This window comes from Rhamphochromis sp. 'chilingali' (genome assembly GCF_963969265.1).
Source record: "Rhamphochromis sp. 'chilingali' genome assembly, chromosome: 1".
Lineage (NCBI taxonomy): Eukaryota > Metazoa > Chordata > Actinopteri > Cichliformes > Cichlidae > Rhamphochromis > Rhamphochromis sp. 'chilingali'.
The window spans coordinates 72,446,826-72,468,294 of record NC_137929.1 but is presented as its reverse complement, the minus strand read 5'-3'; the positions used below and the strand labels follow the sequence as shown (position 1 = coordinate 72,468,294).

Here is a 21,469-nt window from a genome sequence, read left to right as displayed (position 1 = left end):
TTAGTCTGGTCTGCTGGTTAGTGTTCAGGCTGAGTTAGTGCAACCTCATAGAGCCAATCAGATCACTCAGAGACCCTGTAGGCTCGCATAAAGTGAAACAGTGCTTTAAAAACGGCTCTGCCATTAACCCATCACAGAAACATCATCGTCTGAACCTTCATCACAACTGCTGCATGAACACGTGAGCTCGCACCTGCAGCAGCCAATGGTGACTCAGTAAACCCCGACTGTCTCAGCCAATCACTGCACTATAAACAGCACAGACTCACAGTCTGATGGAAACAGCATCATAACTGTGATTTTAAATAATCACGTTAATTATGAAACAGGATTTCATGATAAAACAACTAAAAACCTCAAATCACAATATTCTACAAAAATATTTAGAAAAGATCAGAAAAAATCTCCTTCAGATGACTGAGAACCATAAAAACTGTCACAATTATAATAAATAAATAAATAAAACTAGTGATACATTCAAAGAACATATTTCTGCGAAAACATCCCCAAAATATGAAATAAGCATCAGGAAAAATCTCATTAAAACGTTTTATTTTAACTAAAAATATGGATGAAGGAGTCAAATTTAAAGTGAATTATGAACTGTTTCTAAATGTTCTACAATTATTATAAATGATAAATATAATGAACACACACATCTGTGACTCGCTATAGGAGAACAAGCTCGTTATGTTGATGTTATGTTTCTAAGAATAAAATTACAGAAAACTGCAGAAAAATAATTATTTCTGAAAAATCCAAACGCCTGAAACACGCTCTGAAAGTTTTCTAAAGAGCTGAATAATTACATTTCATTGTGAGGAAACAAACGTTGAATATTCAGATTTAGTGAGAGAACAGCTCATTACAGTAATCTAAAGTAATAACTAAATAATAATCTTAAATTATAAACTGTCAGGAAACAAGAGTATTAAAATGTTAAATTTTAGAAAAAGTATTTATAAATATGCAGAAAGAGTCCTGGTATGTTAAATACATACACAGTAACACAAACCTGATAGGCCGACACAGAAACAGGTGATTACAGGTGAAACTCTCTGATGTGTCTGTATCCTCACCTGTAACCAGCTGAGTCAGTGACGTGATCATGTGACCTCTCTGAGCGTCTGTAATGAGCTCAGCCGATCATCAGGATCACTTTACTTAGAGCTGACGAAGCCCCGCCCCCTCCTGCTCTGATCCTGAAGCAGCGCCACCATCAGGTCACACTGAGAGTCACACCTGTGACATCTGTGTGTGTGTGTGTGTTCCTGTCTAGCTATCTTTGTGAGGACCAAAATCTGCATTGTGAGGAGACATGCACAACGGTCCTCGCAGGTTTGAAGACATTTAAAGGCATTTTTCAGGCTCAAAACGTGGTTTTAGTGTCAAGGTTACAATTAGGTTACGGTTAGGTTTAGGGTCAGGCTTTTCACAGACAGGCAGTCACAAAGCGCTGTACACAAATATTAAAATAAACAATACAATCTGTCACAGTCTGGCGAGGGCAGACTGTAGGGGTTGACAAAAGGACCCAACATGCAGACTCCAAGGAACAGGAAGAAAACTTGAATGTTAACAAAAAGCGAGCCGTTTAATATGGCTGGTAGAAAAGGTACAAACAAAGGGCAAGGCAACCTGAAGCAAAATGAACACAAACCTAAACTGGGAAATCCAAACAAACAATAAGACACACCTAGACAAGGAACTTGGAAACATGGCGTGGACAACAGACGACCTGACAATCACACACTGGAAACAGAGGACTTAAATACACAGCAGGTGATTAGGGGGAGTGGGAACACACGGAGGAACAGCTGACTGACATGAGCCTAATGAAGGGACAAGGGAAGTGAAACTAAATACAATGAACAAAGAACACACGACTCCTTCAAAATAAAACAGGAAACATGAGACAGACATGATAATGCAAACTTGATAACATGAAACACGAAGGGTGAGGGGAACTTAATGCAGGGGAAGAAAACACAAGGAGTCTAATAACCAAATGAACTCAAACTTAAAAGGCTGGGTCAACAGACCCAGGACCATGACAACAATCAACAGACATTATACACAATGTAAAAGATCAAATAATGTAAAGAATATAAAATACGTAGATCAACACAAGGCTTGTTTGAGCAGAAGAGTTTTTAACTGCTTTTTAAAAGAATCCACAGAGCAACTACAGTGTGTTGCTTATGAAATCCATGAAGTGCTGCAGAGAAAATTACATTTTATTTATGTAATCAACACATTTTGAACTCCTAAAGAAGTATAACAAAAGCAAAGACACGCAGCTGAACTAAAATGATCCAGCAAACAGAAACTGCTGTGAGCCGCCCTCATATCTCCTTTGGGCTTTTGGAGCCTTGACCTGACTTTAAAAAAAATAATTGGAAAAAAGCTCGATGCTGCTAAAAAATAGATGTTTGCAAAATTCTGCCTAAATATGTATTTTACCTGGTTACTGCGTGTGGTGGGCGTGGTCTGCAGCGCCACTGCAGGGGAGGCGGCCGCACCTGAGCGGCACCTGCAATCACGCCTCGCTGCCTTAAAGTCTGTGCTGTTGTTGGTGTGTGTCGGGCTGTGCGCTGCAAAGCTACAGCCGGCTGTGTGCGCACAGCAGCCGTGTGTGTAAAGTGGTCAACAAAGAGATGCTGAAAAGCGTGTTCATGCAAACATCGTCGGGTCTGCTGTGGTATGTTTACAATAAGACTTATGGTCCTGAAGCTCTGCGCACAGTGAAGTCACTTTATCTCTACAGGACTGTAAGCTGCCGTCTGTGAGGCGTGAGCGTGTTTGTTTGAACACAGTTCACGGTGGAGCTGCTGACATAATGTGGATCAGAAGATCCATAACTGGCCTACCTGGGGCTGAAAGTCTCCATAAATGCAGGCGTTTCGGCGGCTACACCGGCTTCTGCGATGTGACGCTTATTTTGAGCGATGAAAAAAATAATAAGATATAATTGTATTTTTATATTTCAATATCACAATAATCTAACAATTTAGAGCTGCAAGTTAAAAAAGAACTGACATAAACAAATTACACTTCAGCTAAATACTTCTCATTTATTTTCCCAAACCGCGCGGAGCCGCAGTGTAAGGACTAAAGAGCCGCATCCTGCTCCGGAGCCGCAGGCTGCCGACCCCTGGGCTAGGGAAACCATTATGTCAATGAAAGTCCTCACTAAGATAGCTGAACGAGAATGTGTGTGTATTACTCTGTGTTCCTGTGTGTGTGTGTGTGTGTGTGTGTGTGTGTGTGTGTGTTCCTGTGTGTTACTGTGACAGTGTGTGTGTGTTGTTACCCAGCAGGGCCTGGAACAGGTCACTCTGGAAGATATTGAGCAGCTTCTCTGCTCGACCTTTGACCCCGTCGGCAGCTCCAGCCTGACAGGCCTCCATCACCTGCAGAGCGCGCTCAGTATCTGAGGAGACAGCACAGCACACGCTTTACTGGACTCTACTGGACTCTACTGTGGTCCAAACCCTGTTGTGAGTCATGTATATGGAACTCCAGGACTGCCATAATCAATTAATTAAATACACCATTAAATAATTAATTAAAATTGGAATTAATTAATTAAATAAATAGTTATGACACATGTAATTAATTATTTATGTATTTAATTAATTATTGACACATGTAATTAATTATTTATGTATTTAATTAATTATTGACACATGTAATTAATTATTTATGTATTTCACATTTTAATTAATTATTGACACATTTAATTAATTATTTAATGATATATTTATTTATTTCATTTTGGCAGTCCTGACGCCTGGCTCTCATCATGAAATAATTTTATCTGTCAGCCTCACCCATCAAACTCAGGGGGCGGGGTTAACGCTGATCGAGTCAAAACCATTGCTTTGGCCTGGTGGCCATTGTTTCTAGCACACAACAACCGGCATGTGGAAGCTAACAGAACTGAGCTTTGAAAAACCCTGTTTGTGTGTCACCAAATACCGTTTTAATGTTTTTTAGCCGAGAATGTAGTGGTTTAATCTTCATGTGTCTGGTCGGTTTGTCAAGATACAGCCTCTTTGCAAAAGTGCTTCGATGATTTCGGAGATGTCTGCCCAGTCTCACGGCAAAGCGTGGGATAGACCCGCTCGCCTCGCAAGCAATCCCACCGACAAAGCGCAGGCCCCAGTACACAGCTGTAGTAACCCCCGCTGACTTCTTTTACTGAGGTTATATTTATCGGTGTTTTATTTCCTGATGTTCTTATGTGTCCTACGTGTTTCAGTCTGAATTATAACTAACATTAAAAACATGTTTAAGGAGGAGAGAGAGCAAATAAATCTGTTTAACATCTGATCTTTGGGTTTTTGTTCAGTAATCAGCGTGACCTGTGTACACCACGGAGCGAGGTCAGCATATCCACGATATCCTCAGCTCCATGAGTTAACACAAAGTTTCCCAGCTGACTATCTAACTGCCAACTATTCCAGAGACGTGAAAATATACAGCATAAAGAAAAGTGTAAGAGACTCAGCAGCAGATTAGAATAACAGTTATACATTTAATAAATCACCAAATGAATCCAAGAAACGAGCAAACCTGTTCCGACAGTTTGAGTTTGTATTCCCTCAGCTGCAGACTCGCTGCTGTTTAAATGTTTGAAAAGGAAGATTAGATATAAAAAACGTCAAACATAGACTCAGTCTGCCTTCACATTTGATATGAGGCCAGCACGTATAGTGGCCTCAGCAGGCTATTACTGAAATACACGTGCTATATCTTAAACTATGATATAAACAGGGAGGTCCTATTAACATGTTTAGTTTTAAAGGACACCTTCCTGCCTTTAGTCTCATTCATGAGCAGTATTAGTTTTCTTCTAACATCCAGAAGTCTGCACGATGTGTTTCATAGTTTGTAACAAGCCTTTGACAGGTAAACATAACATGACCGAAAAAGCAAAAAAAAGAGAGAGAGAGTGTTGACATAAGAAGAGAAAATGCTCTCAATTATGGAGACAGGCAAATGGTTCATTTATGTTTGATGTGTGTTTATTCCTCCCTAAATATCGTCGTGAAGTTCGCCATGCATGTCAGATTTTCCTGCGCATTTTTATACCTCTGCCAACAGAGAGAGAAAAAAAATCACATTCTAACAGACAGCTGGTGCTTAGAATACAGTTGAATAACTATTAAAAAACAGATGATATTTAGATGATAGTTCAGTCTAACACATGTGCCAGTGAACCATTAAACGTCTGTGAAACTATGCAGTTATGAAACGTAACTTTAACCTCAGCCAAACCGATTTGCTCAGTTGTAAATAAAACAGCGAAGTAAACGTGACCCGACAGACAGAACCTGAGTGAATGAAGTCCAGCGTTTAACCACTGAGAGCTAAAACTCAGCTGAGGTTTCAAAGCTGTGTGCCGGTGATTGGACATCAGCCGCTGATAAAGCTGTTCGCCTATAAAGTGCTCTGTAAGGAAACGAGCTCCAGCAGCTCTGCGCTCGGGGAAAACACTATATTTACTTATCTTGTGCAGAAAAATGCGCTGACATTGCTTTATATCGAGCACCGGCTGCCCAGTTAAACTGTGACTATCACCAGGTAACGTAGACGTGTTTCTTGAATTAGCAGCAGGTGTTAAACAGCTGACAGATGAGGAGGAGGATGCATGCAGGTAAACTGAGGGTCTGTTGAGCTGATCGCTGGTTTCGTGAGAAAAATGTCAGCTCGTTCTTTATGTTACAGAAGCACAGAGACACAAGACCAGGCGGAAAGAGACGATCGTTCGGTGAAAATGAGAATCTGCAAATGCAACATGTGGAACACGGAGAGTGGAATATGTCAACAAACCGGTTAACGTACCCCCCTCGGTGCACTCTGCATGCTAACTGTTAGCAGAGCTAGTGAAATCTCTGAAAACATCTGAGCACTTTTGCAAACATGTTCTATGTTGACAACCTGACCAGACATGTGAAGATTACTGCGCGACATCCGCTGGTTTCCTCTTTCTGGCGCAAAGTGGGCGATAAACAAACCTCCACCACTTGCTAATGTTACTGAATCTGTGGAAGCTCCACCATAGCCACCACACGAAGTAACGAGTAACGAGCCTCTCTAAATCCCAGTAACGACTAACGCGTTCCTGGTTTTGGCATAATAACTAGTTACCGTGCTCGTTACCACAATAATAACGTTACTGTAACGCGTTACTTAATAACACGGTAGTCCCAACACTGCAGCCTGGTCACACTTTGAAGGTGTAAAGAAGCTCAAAGACGTCTCCAGGAAACATGTGGAAGAGCACTTTAACAGTCGGGATACCAGGGGCACGAGGACACTCCACCTGTACACATGAGGAGCCCCGCCCCCACACTGCACACCTGTGTGTTTTCACAGGTCGGACCTCTCACACTACCAGCATCAACAGCAGCTGTGTGACATCTGGAAACTCTGAGCACAAATGAAGTGTGAAAGAAATATATTTAAGAACAGGTGAGATGGAAATGAATGAATTCCTCGTTATTATCAAACTGTCTGAATCAATCATTACATGTTCAGGAAACATCATCAAAGAAATGAAATAGAACAATATTAACGTGTTTGCTGTAATAACAAACCTCTGCCAGAGATCAGCTCTCACAGCTCACCATGAAAGGAACCTGAACCAACACTGCTACATCCATCGGCTCCATCACCTCGTGGGGGGCTGTGGTGCTGTCCTGCTGCCCATTGCTGTTGGTGTTGGGGGTATGTGGGTTCCCCTGGGGTAGGTTTCTTGTGCGGTTTGGCGTGGGGGCTGTGATCCTGACCTGGATGGGGCTTTTGTGGCTCTTGGGTGGTGTTCACTTGGTTACCGGCCTGGCAGCCTGCCCCTGGGTTCTTGGGGTGCTCCACCTCCAGGCTGGGGTCCTGGTTGATGTGTCGCTGAGGTTGTGGGTGGGTGCATCCAGGTGCAGGGGGCCTTTGGTGCATTGGTGGAACCTTCAGCTGGTGGGGAGGTTGTTACCATCCTTTGCAGGGCGTCTCTGCTCTTGAGGAGTCCACTCCGCAGGTGGGGGAGGAGCTCAGCCTGGGTGTCTTGCTTCTTATGTAGTCTGGGAGTTGAGTGAAGTTTGGGGTGGGTGTAGTTTTTCCTCTGTGGTGGGGTCAGGTGGACCTCTGTGGAAGGGGCAGCCCCTCCAGGGAGGGAGTACTTTCCCACCCCCCAATCCTTTCCTCCCCATCTGTCTCCCTCCTCCCGCTCCATCACACCCCCACACATGCAGGGCCTCGGGGTACAGGTGTGTCACTGAGGTGCAGGGGGGCATTCCCCCTCTGGCCCCTCCACCTGTGCCTCAGTTTTATTCCACAGCAGAGACGTCCACATGACTCATGCAGGGCCTTGGGAGGAGGCGCTGCATCTGGAGGAGGGACGGCCACACCTGCCTGATCCATGAAGCTCAGATCAGCTGTGTCTGCTGTGTGTGAACATCTGTCCACATGTGCAGAGCGCTGTGATGGGTAGGTGTTGTTCCTGCTCTGCCCCTCACAGATGGAGCAGCTGTTGGAGTCTCTCTCACACCGACCTGCAGCAGGGACGCTTCCAGGAAAAGCCTCCAGCTCCAGGACCTGATCCCCGAGTGTCTGTCAGAGGAAAGGAGGAACTCTACTTCTGACTGACTACCAAAATAAAAGTTTAGAGTCAGGTGGAGCTCCCTGTGTCCTCCACACTGTCTGAGGTGTCTGTGAGGTCATCATGAGACACACCCACCTCCATCAGCTGTGCACAATGCAGGTCCACTAAGACTTAGAGAACAGCTTCCACACCCACCCACTCAGTCATGTGTGGACCCCATCAGCATCAAACCTGAGAGAACCTCAGATGGAGGAGGGGTGGAGTCAGAAACCAGCTGCAGCTGCTCCATCTGTGATAAGCTGAGCAGACTGAGCTCTGTACACAGAGCTCTGTATGAGCAGGTCATGTGACAGCAGGGCTGCCTCTCACCTGTGAGCCCGTCACCTGCTCATGCAGACTGAGATTTAATCGTGTGTGTCGGAGTCCGTCGGGTCATGAGGACAGCAGACCTCCCCCTGCCTCCTCAGCTCCTCTGAGGGGTTTACAAACCGTAACCCAGCGTGATGACCCGCCTCCTCCCAGCAGGACACACCTGACGCTCCTCCAACAGGTGGTGTCCTCAGCCTCCTCAGAGCTCCGTCCCTGAGGATCCTGTCAGCTCCTGCACCCACAGAAACCATGAAACCTGCTTTGGCCCTGAGCTCTGATCAGCTGGTCCGTCCGTCCGTCCGTCAGCCTCAAATAAAGTTTCACTTTGAATCCAGCAGCTCGTGTCAGGAGCTCAGGTCACATGATGCCCAGGCTTCCTGTATGACCCACTCTGAGGTCAGACCAGGAAAACCAGTCGAAACAAGATGAACCCCAGTGTAACCATGGTGACTGACAGAGGTTAAAGGTCACGCAGACAGTAGATTTTTATATATACCAGTGAGGAGAACAGGAAGTGAAAGACAAGAAGAAGTAGAAGAAGAAGAGGCTGAGGACGAACCACAGGAGTGAAACCACACACACACACACACATACACACACACACACACACACACACACACACACACACACACACACACACACACACACACACACCTAAAACAAAACAAACAAACAAACAAACAAACAAACAAACAAACAAACAGAACGCTGATGTGGAAAAAGCGTCTCACCTTCTCTCTTCAGCGGCATGTCGTCTCTCTGATCCTCACTAATCCTCTTTGGAGATTTTACACTCGCAGTGCACTCTGGGTAACAGAGTCCTAATCCCTCTTTACTGAGGCTCCGCCCATCTCCAGTTCACGGGATTGGACGATGCTGTCCGTCTCAGTGAGAGTCACCGTGGTTTAAACTGAGCTGATGAAGGAAAACATTTAAATGAATGTAATTAAGTGTTGAGACGTGTGGGTCAAGCTCAGAGTCCATGACAGACACAGACAGACGCATCACTGAGGCGTCGATCCTTCAGCTGAGAAAACTCTACACTGACACACACGCCTGAGATCAGATTTATATGACAGATCAGAGTAAATATTAAGGATGAAGTCAAAACTGATGAAAGCAAAACGTCTCAGATTAGATATGGGTCAGGTGACACTTTGAATTCTTCGAGGTGTGAATATAGATGATCATTAAAGTGTCACGTCTGTTATCACACGTTCTGAAAATAAGAATTTCGTCATTATTGCTGAGCTCTGAGCTGCTTTATACTGACAAATAAAATGAAATAAATATCCATCCATCCATCCATTCGCTTCCGCTTCTCCTTTTCAGGGTCGCGGGGAGCGCTGGAGCCTATCCCAGCTGTCATAGGGCGAAAGGCGGGGTACACCCTGGACAGGTCGCCAGTCTGTCGCAGGGCTAACACACAGGGACAGACAACCATTCACTCGCACATTCACACATAGTGGCAATTTGGATTATCCAATTAACCTGTCCCCACAAGCTGCATGTCTTTGGACATAAATACACTCTTTATTTTTATTTGAAGGGTTAAAATGAAGCAGGATGTTTCAGCATGTCAGTCTAACAGAGATCAGACTGAAGCGTGTTAAACAGAATAGCCTTGTTACTCTGTAACTGTAACAGTTAATTAAAAGAGCATAATAATGAATTTCCTCAATCATTGATGCACTTTATGAATAGCTGGAGCCACCTGGTGGACAAATACTGCAACTGCACTGTTCATGTTCCCCATTGCTGCACAGTACATGCCTCAGCAAATACCTTCTTTATTAGCCTTGTCTCTTGCTTTCTTGTGCCAACACACTGTTGTTGCCGACCAGAGATGGGCAGTAACGTGTTATTTGTAACGCGTTACTGTAATCCGATTACTTTTTTCAAGTAACGAGTAAAGTAAGGGATTACTATTGCAAAAACGGTAATTAGATTACCTTTACTTTCCCGTAGGAACGCTGCGTTACTGCGTTACTAAAACCGTGAATCTTTTGCGAGAATGTCTCACGACAGTGACATAAGCGAGTGCGCCGTTTGTGACAACAGTTACAATCGCATACAAACTTTAGAGCTAGGGGTGAGCCAGAAAGCACCTGCCTGACTAGCTAACTAATATTAGCTTAGCGTGCTAACCAACAATGCTACTTGTGAATAAAGTTACTGTTAATGCACCAAAATGCCTGTAACTTTCAGGGTACATGCTAGTACTACTTATAAGAAAATACAATTACCAGCTGTGTGCAGATCAACAATGGATCACATATCGAGTGCAGAGAGAGTATGAGCGTGCAGCGTTTAAAGCGTGGAAGCACTGACCTTACTTTGAGTTTGATTCCATAAAAAGTGACAAAAACATTAGTGTCCGCTGTGCGTGGGAAGAAAACTTCTTTTTACAGCGAAAAAACCCCTAAACTTCCAAACAAGCACCGAGTAACTACGACGTAATGGGAAACTCACAGAGCTGCCATATCCTTCCACTGACCGCGGCACACCTGCACCAGGGTAAACCTCCAACTACCCCACTCCTGCTTTACAGGTGAAAATAGAGCAACAGGACCGCTGAGTCTTTGACTTTATTTATTTTCTGCTGTGTTTTACTTGCATCTATTTGAAAGACTGAGTGTAAACACAAAAACTATTTTATTTTATGTGCTGGAATGTGCAGAAAATAGGTTTAAATGTTAAACTAATTTCTTCCAGTCAGAGAATGTTGCAGATAATTAAATTTTTGCTTGATGCATAAAGTTAAAAGATTAAAACTAATAAAACAAGTTAAAAAAAAGAGACTTTTCCATTTGATTACATTTTGTATGATGGATTATGCAGAAAAAGTAGAATTGGGCTGAAAGATCTATTTATCACCTGTTCAGGTTGTAAATCGGGTTTTTAAAAAGTAACTAAGTAACTAAGTAATTAATTACTTTTGAAAATAAGTAATCAGTAAAGTAACGGGATTACTTTTTGGGGGAGGTAATCAGTAATTAGTTACTGATTACTTTTTTCAAGTAACTTGACCAACACTGTTGACGACAGTGTGCTGTCATCTTTGTACCAGAATAAAGAGGCAACCCAGAAGAGCAAGCCCAGTGCCGTCCTTTCTACACGGGCATGTAACATCACATCCACCAGAGACAGCTACATAACGCGTTACAGTAATCACATTACATTTTTCAGTAATGCAGTAACGTTCACAGCAATGTGTTACTGCACTAAATTCAGTAATCACATTACAGTTACCCGATGCCCCGGGTCTACGAACTCCTGGACCGGTTGGGCACTGCTCATTTCTTTACGACACTGGATTTGACCAAGGGCTACTGGCAGAATCCCTGCAGAGTCTAAGGAAAAAACTTACCTTCTCGCGGTTGACTATCACTCTAGATTCGTTGAGATTGCTTTGTTAAATAGAACAAAATCAAACGATATCATTACCCACCTGAAATCTTTCTTTGCCCGTCATGGCATCCCAGAGGTCCTCATGTCTGATAATGGGCCACAGTATCCAGGTCAAACCTTTGAAGACTTCGCAGCGGCGTACGGGTTTAAACACAAGCAGGCCCAAGTTTCCGTAAAGTAATGGAGAAGCAGGGAGAACTGAATGAAACTCTCCTGCACCTCAGCGCTGAGCTCCACATCACGCCCTGTGAAAGCACAGATATAAATCTGCTGCAGTGAGAAGAACTTTACCCAACACAAGTGTAGAAGTAGACATTTGACTTTACCTACAACCTGTTAACAACAAAGCTTTCATTGCCTCTGTTGTTGATGTCATGTAGGACTAATCATACTTCACATCAGCCATGCACACGTCAGAGGATCTCCAGGCTTTCAGTAATAAAGCCAAGCAGATGATGTGAACATAGCAATAGTAAAACATGCATCATAATCAGCTGTATGTGTCGACTATGTGGCACCTCAGTCTTGTTGGCATGAAGAAAAGTTGTGTAACATGTAGCATAAGGGCTGCAAAGACATCATGTAGACAGCAGTCGTCTGTTAGTCGTAACGTATCTCCTGTTAAAGAGTTAAATGTGCGTTCTCCATCTCTGTCCTCTCACAGCTCGCCGTACACCAACTCCAGCTGTGGTAACCATGGCTGTGCCCATCAACACGCTGAAGCTGAGACGCCACCCGTCACTATGGCGACTCCAATAGGGTTACCTGTCAGCTGTGGACGCATGAAAGGAAAACAGCAGAAACACAGACATGTTTACTGGAACATTTCCTATTGACAGCTTTATGGAAAAGTGGGTTTAAACACTTTTCTATGTTTTATTTTGTTTATTTATGGATTTATTGTGAAAGGAATTTCAAAGGTTTAATTTGACCTTTCCCCTGTTTTTCATACAGACTGGAGACGAATGGATGGTGCTTTCTTTGTTTGTCTAAAGATAATGAATAAAACTCTACACACATCTTAAACCACCCTCCTTTCTATATATTTTGTTATATAAATGGAAAGTATATAAGACACAAACTGAGCTTATATGATACTAAGGACCCTGGAGGTCAGTCCACCTTTATAATTCAGCACAGCCTGGAGTCTCTTAGTCACGCTTGTTTGTGTTTTCTGTGAGGAAGTTTTCAGCAGCAGCTCTTTTCTTGGATGTTGGTTCCCTTTGTTTCCATCCTCTGTTAAGATGTTTCAGTAATGTTGAGGTCTGGGGAGGCCAATCCATGGCTGACGTCCTGTGATGCTGCATTAGCAGTTTGTTCATAGTGAAAAATGAAGCCACTGCCAATCAGACATTTGCACAGTGGATCAACTTCTGATGGTACTGTCCTGAATTCCACACCTATAATATGTTTGCACGTACTGATGAATATGTGCAGCTGATTTTCAGTCCAGTTCCTGTGTGACAGACGCCAGTCTTTCTGCCTGTGTCCTTCCTTAACAATAGAGCCATCCTTCCACTGAGACTGTTTCTGATGAGGCTTCACTGAGCAGTAGATGGATCCCTCAGCTCATCTAATCGTCCTATTTCTAACACATGACTGTCAGAAACTGTTAATCTGCTGCAGCTCTTTAACTCCTCCACTTCTTTTTTGTAATCTCTTAGTTTCCTCATCTTTTAAGGTGGCACTGCACACCAGATCCAAAGTCAACATGCTGTTATATGATGGAGATGAACCTGTAATGGAGTTTGATTTAAACCAATCAAAGCAATTAAGTGAATGATGATGAGCAAAGAAATGATGGCGGAGCCGCATTCTGCTTGGCCTGTAGATACCTGTCGGCTGCCTCCGGAGTCCCACAGGCTAACCAAGCCCGATAGGCCTCCTTCTTCAGCCTGGTGGCTCCCTTCACCTCTACACGGAGCAGGTGTAGGTGGCGCTGTCAGACAGGTGGAGGTTGGTCAGGCTCAGTCTGAGGTCTCCAGTTTCCAGAGCGTCAGTCTTCATGGATGTTCGACCGCTGTAACGCTGGTTTGGATCTTTCGGTTCGTCTCCTTGAAGCTGGTGGACGGTTGGAGGACTGAGGTCGGAGCGACTCCACACCACTGTGGGGCCGTCCAGTTCAAAAGTGGGAAACTCACAGGGCAGCAGGACAAACAGCTCTCCCTCATACAGCTCCACAGCAGAGGCATGCTGGGAAACTGAGGACACAGACAGAGTCCATGTGTCACTTTGAGATCAAACGTGGACACAGCTTCAGTTACACAATATCAAATATCCACATATAGAAATAAAATCACTGTGCAGGTCAAATAAATAAATACAATAAAGAAAGAAATAAGACGTCTGAGTTCAGCTCGTCGGCTCACAGAAACACTGACTTCCTGTTATTAATGAGGCGGCTGTGGGAACAGGTAGGAGGCTCCTGATTGGTTCATAAGGTGTGAATAAATGGTCATGTAGCAGGAAGCAAAGCCACATCAGCCTCAGAAGGACTCATGAGAGTCTGAAGTCTGTCTGCAGTGCAGTGGAGTGATCTCCTCCCTATGAATGAAGTTAGAAGTGTGGAAGTTTAGGAAGCAGCTGCACGTCAGGAAGCACAAATGTGATGAGGAGAAGGCGTGGAGCGCTGTGTCAGGCTCTGCTGTGGAAACCAATGAACTTTTGCATGTTTTGAACTGGAAGAAGAAGCAGGATGTGAACTTTGTAGGTCAAAACAAAGCTCAGGGTCAAATTTGATCCAGTACTCATGTCACAACACTGATGTCCTGACTGCTGATCAGCTGATCGTCCTTTCATGGTTTATCAGAGGACAAAGAAACTTGATAACTTGATTTAGTTTGGACGATCCACCAATCACAGAGCTCCATCAGAGACCTTACAGTAACTACATTCACCAGCAGAGCTTTGATGGCGCTACTCTCCACGACCACTAGATGTCTCCACACTCTGTGCTGACTCCAATGAAGGATCAGAGCTGCTGAGCCTGTTTGCAGACCGAGGAGGAGCTCCTGGTGATCCGTGTGGGACTAAAAAGCTCTGATAACGTCCATCCAGCAGCTGAGAACAGGGACATTTGGTGCCATGTCAGAGCTGCACAGCCAGTCATCAGTTTGGCTCTTTGGTTTGGAGAGTTCAAAGCAGCAACAGAGAATCTAAAGTGTGTCACACAGCACCAAGTTTCCTTTGGTCACATGTGAAATGTGAGTCAGAGCTTCAGCTACACAACAACAACACACACAGCAGCTGATTGTAACACGAGCTCATCTGAAAGCCACCAAGAAGAATCCAGAGATTTGAAAGTTGCTGCTTTTAGTGGGTCTGTGTGATCAGCATCAGTGGGTTAAGCTGAGGCCGTGACTAGTAGAACGTCATGTTGGTGACAGCACATGAGCCAACATCAGACTCCGAGCGCTATAATAAAGATGTTGTTGTTTTTGAGCCCCTGTATTAAAAGTAGTTTAAAGTCAGCTTGAGTTTGATGTCTTTATGTCAAAGCTGCTCATGATGTTGAGCTGCTGATGGAATAAAAGCAGTGAAAAGTCTCCTCAATATAAAAGCATGAAGACTTCTTCAGCTTCTTCTCAAGGACATCAGCTGCTTGTTTGGCAGCAGAGGCAGTTAAGAAGCTTCCTGAAAAACACTGAACAGTGAGTTCACTGTGGCATATGACAGATTCAGCTTTCTGTGTGCAAATGTGTCTGTGTCGACCTTTCAAATGCTGTTGAATCCAAAACATCAGCGGCTCCTCGGCTGCTCGCTTCATGCACTTCTGTCTGTGTGACAGTCCAATGACATCACAGCTGTTTCCAGCCCCAGTGTCTCAGGACTGGACACCTTTAAACATGTCGAGGATCAAACAGCGTCCAGCTAAACACACATGTGCATGTGTTGAGACAACGCCGGTCTCTGTGATTCTTTTGGTCCTGGTAGAGATCACGCTGAGATGTTTCCATGTTTTACACAATCCTTTTATTATTCTTACAGATGCATCTGGAGATCAGCACACTGCAGTCCTGTGCTGAAGGCTGATCTAAAGAACTCCACAGTTATAACCTCTGGTCTCCTCCCCTCTACAGTAAACACCTCCACAATGGACTAGTACAGTGACACCCTGACCCCATCTCCTTTTAAGGTAGTGTCCGTTTGCCCTTTGTCTGCCCCTCACCCTCAGTGACTCCTGCTACTGTCCTGGGGGTTGACTGTCCTCCTGCCTGCACCTCAGGTCTTTGTTCCCATCCCAGCCTTTTTTCTATTTTGTATTCTTACACCCATTAACTGCAATATGAGAATGTTGCAAGCAAACTGTATTCTCTTTAACTCTGATCTGTATCAAGGAATCTCTTCTCAACACATGTTTTAGACGTGTGTCACATGTGGAAACACAACAATCCCACAATGACACAAAGATTGGTTTGAGGGGCTTCCTGCGTGGAGAGTCAGCTGGTGAAAGGAAGTCCAGTCTGACCTCATTGGGTCAGTATTTCAGCAGAGCACATGGACAAAGTGGACGGTGCTGTCAGTTGGTGTTGGCTCTCTCTGTGGCATCACTTCCTGTTCCAACACACAGTGGTGCTTTTGCTGATCTGTGTAGCAAATGTAATTGAAAACTTATAGATAACTTCTTGCTTCCTCCTGTGATCTTTGTTACTCCCCTCGAGTTTAATAAAGCTCAGCTTGTTACTCAGACACAGCCTTGACACACGCTGCAGGACTAACAATGATTTCATCAGATCAAACATTCACACAAACTTTCTGTGGACGATCAGTAAGAAAGTCTCTGATCCAGTGAATAATGAATCACTGCAATAACATGTGTGTCCTCGTTGAGTCAAATCAACCAATAAACGTCTTGCCTGAGCATCTGTGTGTTGTCAGTGATGTGCAGCTGTATTAGCTGACAGCAGCGCTGCATCTTCTGGCTCCTTCGTGACTTACAAGCAAAGCTGTGACGGTGAAGAAGAGTTGCAGTCCTACACGCCTCTCTGCAGCTCGTCGAGCCCGGAGGCCAGTACGTGTACGTGGACCCAAAAGTGCGTTTTTATAATGTCTACACGTGAAGGCATTTAAAAACAAACATAAGAAATTTAAAGACACAGGCAGCCAGTGAGGCCAGCACAGGGGCTGCTGAGCACCCTGAGTGGCTGTGAGTGAGGCTGGAGGACCTGTAACATCCAGCAGGCTCTGATGGTTCTAACAGGATATTATGGTGGACGTGTCTGTGAAGGTCTCAGTCGTCCAGGTCAGCATTAGAAACACCTGCTGAGTTCAAACCTGAACGACTGAATAAAGAAGTGAAAGCAGCACATTCAGCTCTGTTTGACTCAGAAAGAGGACGTCACTTTGATTCAAGTCCTTCTGCCAGCAGCCGTCACGTCTCTGATAATAATGTGTCTGATTTTATCGGAGGGGGCACCTGCCGTTCAGGGAACGTTTGATATGAACTGGGTCCTGTCGTGCTGTTGTTGGTATGTGGAGCTGGTAGCTGGAGAGCTGCAGGTGTGTTAGAACAACAACTGTGCGTGTAAATAAAGTTAATGCTGAAAAGCAGGGTCACCAACCACAGGCTTATGCCTGAAATTTCCCGAGATGATGTGTCCTCCCCCCCCCACCCTCTCCTCAAAACCTGAACAAAACTCAGGGCTCCAAAGCAGTGGCGTGTCCAGTGGGGTGGCCTGCCCCCCCAACCAGACTGGCCACCCCAGGTGCCACCCCGAAGCTAAAACAATAACAGTCAATCAAATATCAAATGTACGATTATGTTTTCACAGTGAAGCTCAGATATCCGAGGGTAAGTGAATGCAGCACCGGCTTCTACACTATGAGCATCACGTTAGCAAAGGTAGGAGAGCCAAGCACGAAAGAGGCACCGCAGGAAACAGTTTTTCAGCGAAAGATTAACAGTTTAACATAGCTGGACTGGCCATTTGCCCGGTGTGCTGATGACTTTTCTTTTGTAACGGCATGAACAATGAGAGGTGGTGGATTGGCCAGATGCAGGCAGATGTGTAAAAATAACTCCGTTGTTTGGTGGTGGCTATGGCGGGGCATCCACAGAGGCCAGCAGGTGGATGAGGGAAGGGGAGGCAGGAGGAGAGACCCGAGGCAGCCGCCGGTCCGAGTGTGAACTGAACTTCAGGTAAGAAGTTATGAGCTGCAGTCTATCTGGATCAGATATAAACCAAGTTTAGGTGGAGTTTATTTTCCTTGTGCTGACTTTTTACCGTCAGTTGCAATAACTCGTACTGTGTACTAGCTAGCATGACGGAGTTTCTATACAGCTGTGGGTGCTATGATGTTACTGATAGTGAACTTTATTTTATTCATAAGGTTAGTTAGTAGAGTTGCCAACTGTCCCGTAAAAAATGGAATGGTCCCTCATTCAGAGAAAATATTACTCGTTTCGTATTGAGCTGAGAAGAGACGCAGTTTGTCCCGAACTTCAGCTAGAATGGAAAAAGACACAAAGCTGGATTTATTCTGTGTCTTTGCTGCACAGCTGCCTCTTCTTCTCTCATTCTCCCCCCTCCCTCTCCTGTTGCTACTTCAATCATGAAACTGATCAATGATCAGCTGATCGGCTTTTCTCTCTTGTTTGTTTATCGCCCACTTTGCGCCAGAAAGAGGAAACCAGCGGATGTCGCGCTAAACAACAGCAGCACGTTTAAGCTTGATCAGCTGTTGTTAGAATGTATTTAATATTAATTTCTAGTAGGTTTTATTCAAATGTTAGTCTTTTCAGTTGTTTCCCCACTTTTTTCCTGTTTCAAAATCAAACACCAGTTTGTGAGAAGATTATCTTCTTTTTTTAACAGGCAGATAAAGTTTTACATTGGCTAATTTGCCAATTGTATGTTTAAAATGTTCATATTTTAATATTCAAAACTGTTTTTGCCCAAAACATATGTGCACTATATGTCAGTAAAAATACTATGCAAATATTGCTGTCCTTGAATGCTGAGTAAACACTGACTGATTGTATCTCTTGTACTTTATCAACGCAGTATCTAAAAACTTTGCACCGTAGTGGTTAAAATCTCATTCTAATAAGAGTTAAAAGTGCATTTGGTTATTAGGTTTATAGGGTTATTGAATTATGGTTAATGGTTGGTAGATTTGTTTTTAACATTATCTGCCAATTACATCTGCCACCCTTCTCCAAATCTGTGCCCCTACCTGGCCCCCCCAACAAGAATTTTCTAGACACGCCACTGCTCCAAAGCCTCTCTGAACCTCCCAGATGAGAAGCATGCGTCATCTGTTTAAGACTTCAGGGAATTCATTAAAAGGATGCCAGAACATCTCACTATACGTGCAGAACCAGATACTCCAGATGTTTGTCACAGGTGTGTTTGGCAGCACATGCGAAGAGTCGTTCATTTGCATATTAGCTTGGTAACAAACTAAATACCAAAGCAACACCGTCATCTGTAAGCTTTTTAAGGCTCAAAATGTGGTGTTAGTGTCAGGGTTACAGTTAGGTTATGGTTAGGTATAAAAGAAAGTTTCATTTAATTGACTTTATAAAAGTTTTTATCGCACGGTCCTCGGGGCCGCTGGACCGTCCAGATTTCTCCTTTGAACTTCCTGTTGAACTTATCTGCTCCTCTTCTCCTCTTCCTCCATGGTCCTCTCCTCATATACTGTATCCGATCCCTGTGACTGACGAGTTCTTGTATTAAATGAATGTGAAATATTCAGCTTCTGAACTTTGCGGGAAGAGTGGGAGATATAAATTAATCTGAAAAACAATATATAATAAAAATGCCAATAAATTAACTAAAAAATTAACTAAGCACATTATATTAAAACCAGAGTGGCAGACAGATTCCTCAATAACATCTGGAGGGGATTTGGCCTCCACGAGACACTGAGTGCTTTTTGTGCTCCTAAGATAAACTGTGAGGTCATTCATTGTTAGCAATAAATAGCCACACAAATCTTTGTTAGTTTTAAAAGTGACACACATATTTACAGTCTCTGAAGTGTACATGCAGTCGGTGTCAGAGGAAGCTGTCTAGTCCATCCGATGTTAATATAATATTTATTTTTTATTTTTTATTAAATGTTAAAACTATAAAATAAATTAAAACCTTTATGTCCACCACTGAAAATAGCTGATTGTTTTTCTGGTGACAAATGATTACAGTTTGTTTGAATGAGAAGGACAAACACTGCTCCTTCTCAATGCCTAATGCCACCTATTGTTTAGGCACCACTGGACCGCCACAGGTTTACATGTGGTGTTAAAATCTCCCAAGGGCTATACTATCTTCCCTCCTTCGTACACCTGTATGTAAAAAATAAAATAGCCCTGTGTTTCTCTGTGTCAGTGTTGGGACGCCCCTCATGCTGTGTGTCTGGTCCTGTGTGTTTTTGTTAGATTTTGCCCAGTTTAGGTCTTGTGTGGTTTTTCTGTCCAGCAATAAAGCTGCTTTTTCGCTCCCAGTTGAGTCTGCATTTGCGTCCTTTTCCTGCCTGCACACAGCCGTCACATGACACAATCTGTCCTGTGTGAACATCGTCAACAACGAGTGATGCTGTTAGACCTGTTTTATTGGCCTGACGGTGGGATGTCTGTGTGTTTCTGAGAAGCTGAACACAAGATTTTTGTTTTACTTTTTGCAGAATAAGTGTTTTAAAACACAAAGTCCAGAGTTCATCCAAAGAACACTGCTCACTGACAGTACGTGTCATTGTTGTCAGAGTGTTGGAGGAGAAACCGACTAACTCTGCAGAAACATGGTGGACACAGGTGATAATGACACATGAAAGAAGAGAACTGACTAACACAATATGGCTGTGATAAGCATCAGGTGAGGTCGACTGCAGAAAAATGTGCATTTGTTATACTTTGAGAGGGATTTTGATGAAAACCACTGGTGTGCCTCAACATAACCCGCAGTAACACTGATAAGACCGACTTTGTGTTGAAGCACACAGCCGGCTGTATTTCAGACAAAGTTCCCAGAATTCGTGCTTTAAAATACAAATTTCTGTTGATGAATTTGAAGTGATTACAACATAATGCTGTGCAGATGTGACCCACCACCTGCTTTTCCCTGTGTGGATGTCTGTGTGGCACTGAATTTAAATCAGTCACACAGTCGACCAAAAGCTGAAGCTCTGTTAGCACCTCGTGCTGTGAACAAGCATAAGAACGACATTCTGAACAGCAGATCTAGAGTTTTATGGTGTGACGAACGCCTCTCTCTAACATTTCTCATTTATAGCAGCTGTTCTCTTACTCATCTGCCTCCCTCCTGCTTCTGTGTGTGTGTGTACATGTTTACATGTCTCTGTGGGGACCAACAGCCCTCATGGGGACATTTTGAAACTCAAAATTTTTGTTTTAGGGTCAGAGTTACAGTTGGGTTATGGTTAGGAATTTAAAACAGCATGGCTCAGTTTACCTGGTTTCTCATTGAATTTGTTCTGACTCTAAGTCGGCTGTGCTGTAAACTTTAGGAATTAATCTAAAAAGGAGAAACAACCAATTTCAAACATGTCTCTCTGTCTGTCTCAGCAGAAGAGTAATTTTTCATTTTTGTTTTTATCCTTTTCCAAAGGGAGACTATATTCTCAGACCATGAAATTGTTAGAATATCACCTCCAATGAAACAATTCCACCTCTCAATCAGAGTTTCTCACTTTATTTACAGTCACACATAACATGTGAGGGGAGCTTGTATTGCCTGGATTTATTATCCTTCAAACTTGTCTCTGTATATAGTAATTATATTTGATGCCATGTGTTATAAGTTTGTATTAAAATACAACTTTATGGACGATTTATTAGAGGCCTGATTTTTGGGGGTGGGGCTTTATTGTCCAGTTGTTAACAAAGGAGCATTGACACATTGTTCCTCCTAACTCCTTGTCGTCACTCGTGTAGGACCCCACCGATGGGCCGGAACAGGCCGTCATTCGATGACAAAAATAATCCAAGGTCTCTATTTGCTGAAATACACTCATAACAAAGAAAGTCCCTACAAAAACCCCAGAAAATTAGCAGTGTATCTGTGGCGAGGCGTGGTCGACGGTGCGGCTGCAGGGTACGCCAACGCACCTGCAGGTCACAAAGAC

The 21,469-nt window shown here is 43.7% G+C and overlaps 2 protein-coding genes across 3 annotated transcripts in view; both read right to left on the bottom strand.

Moving 5' to 3' along the window:
- Positions 1-21,469, bottom strand: part of LOC308396192 (disks large homolog 4-like) — a 78,631-nt gene that overhangs the window by 42,489 nt on the left and 14,673 nt on the right. Inside the window, exons 2-5 of one of the 2 annotated variants that reach the window (XM_080881331.1) lie at positions 11,902-12,155; positions 11,424-11,628; positions 8,704-8,887; positions 3,314-3,433 (exon numbers count right to left, since the gene is read on the bottom strand). In XM_080881331.1, the coding sequence (XP_080737457.1) occupies positions 3,314-3,433; positions 8,704-8,722 (139 nt within the window). In that variant the 5' untranslated portion in view covers positions 8,723-8,887; positions 11,424-11,628; positions 11,902-12,155. Of the gene's footprint in view, positions 1-3,313; positions 3,434-8,703; positions 8,888-10,303; positions 10,423-11,423; positions 11,629-11,901; positions 12,156-21,469 lie in introns of those variants that run through there. The other variant, XM_080881332.1, reaches the window with a different exon arrangement.
- On the bottom strand, positions 12,742-15,383 carry LOC308396793 (uncharacterized protein). Its single transcript, XM_080882373.1, has 2 exons — positions 15,095-15,383; positions 12,742-13,584 (listed from the first exon to the last, which is right to left on the bottom strand). Exons 1-2 carry the CDS (start codon positions 15,147-15,149, stop codon positions 13,298-13,300), a joined length of 342 nt encoding a protein of 113 aa, XP_080738499.1. The 5' UTR covers positions 15,150-15,383; the 3' UTR covers positions 12,742-13,297.